The sequence below is a fragment of the Phaethon lepturus genome, unplaced genomic scaffold, assembly GCF_000687285.1.
Source record: "Phaethon lepturus isolate BGI_N335 unplaced genomic scaffold, ASM68728v1 scaffold56953, whole genome shotgun sequence".
In the NCBI taxonomy this organism is placed as follows: domain Eukaryota; kingdom Metazoa; phylum Chordata; class Aves; order Phaethontiformes; family Phaethontidae; genus Phaethon; species Phaethon lepturus.
Genome location: NW_010529408.1, coordinates 1 through 1,500, shown reverse-complemented (window position 1 = coordinate 1,500; position 1,500 = coordinate 1). Strand labels below are relative to the sequence as shown.

The 1,500-nt window shown below is 54.3% G+C and overlaps 1 protein-coding gene across 1 annotated transcript; it reads left to right on the top strand.

The window, feature by feature from the left end:
* Nucleotides 1-235: 235 nt before the first annotated feature.
* LOC104615575 (activin receptor type-1C) lies at nt 236-1,495 on the top strand (the record flags this gene model as incomplete). The annotated part of the gene is made up of 3 exons (XM_010283914.1): nt 236-466; nt 697-864; nt 1,347-1,495. Coding segments are annotated over 3 exons (548 nt in total), but the record flags the coding sequence as incomplete, so codon positions are not given.
* Nucleotides 1,496-1,500: the final 5 nt, after the last annotated feature.

Here is a 1,500-nt window from a genome sequence, read left to right as displayed (position 1 = left end):
CGCGCCAGGCTCGCGTCAGGGCTGAGGTTGTCTGCGGTACCTAGCGACGGACGGGACGCACGCTCGTCTGGCGAGCAACATGAAAAAGCAGGATTGCGGGAGATTTTGGTTGGGAGAGGATTTCCCCTCTTTGAAAGCAGTCATGAGTACGACTCACTGGGAAACGTCCAGCTTTGAGATTTAAAGATCACTGCTGAACTATTTCACAAATACCCGTCTCCTCTTTTTAAACTAGGTTTACCTCTGCTCGTACAAAGAACAATCGCGAGGACTATTGTCCTGCAGGAAATTGTAGGAAAAGGCCGATTTGGTGAAGTCTGGCGTGGAAAATGGTGCGGGGAAGATGTAGCTGTGAAGATCTTCTCCTCCAGAGATGAACGGTCCTGGTTTCGGGAGGCGGAAATTTATCAGACGGTTATGCTGAGACACGAAAACATCCTGGGCTTTATTGCTGCCGATAACAAGGGTATGCTGCGAGTTGCGTGTGAGATCCCGCGTGTTTCTCTCGGAATGGCTTTCGCTGCCCCCGCTCCCATCTGAACCGCCGCTGCGGGCCTCGCAGCTGCCCCGAGCTCCCTCCCGGCGGGCGGCCGGCTAGCTGCTTCGTTCGCATGCCTGAGCCGGCCACAAAACGGGGAGGGCTTTTCCCGGCCGATGTTTTTAATGAAGCTGAATAGTCTTGCTTCCTCCGGGTAGATAACGGGACGTGGACGCAGCTCTGGCTCGTCTCCGAGTACCACGAGCAAGGGTCCCTGTACGACTACCTGAACAGAGCCACGGTGACGGCGGAGGGCATGGTCAAGCTGGCGCTGTCGGTGGCCAGCGGCCTGGCGCACCTCCACATGGAGATCGTCGGCACGCAAGGCAAGTGCTTCCCTTCCGCTCCCCGGAGGGGCTTCGGTGTTACTTGCAGAAGCCCATGTTTATGGGTTACGCGGTATTGTACGTGCTGCGAGGAGCATTAGCGTAAGTGTAGCGGTACAGTATGGACAGGGAACAGGGACACGCTCTCCGCGCCGGCACTGCCGGCGCCTCCTTCCCCAGCTCTAGGTGCCATTCCGTGGGAGACGCTGTGCTGAAGGGGAGTGTTACTGGAGGTGCGGGGGGTGAACCTGCGGTTTCTGGTTTTGTGTTTTACTCCTGAAATACAGATACTGGAACAAAAATGCCCTCAAGGTGTTTTTTTTTTAATTTGGGGGCCTTTAGCAGAGCTTTCCTTAGTACGAAACAGATTTTGTTGTTTTTTAATGGGTGTAGTAACAAACTGGTTTTGTCTCCTTGCTCCGTATATTAAAATTCATACTGTTGTTACCAAAATTAATGGTGTTTTCTTCTCCTGTGAACAGGCAAGCCAGCGATCGCACACCGAGACCTGAAATCTAAAAACATCCTAGTGAAGAGGAACGAAAGCTGCGCCATCGCGGACCTGGGCCTGGCGGTGAAGCACGACTCGGTGCTGAACACCATCGACATTCCCCAGAACCCCAGGGTGGGGACCAG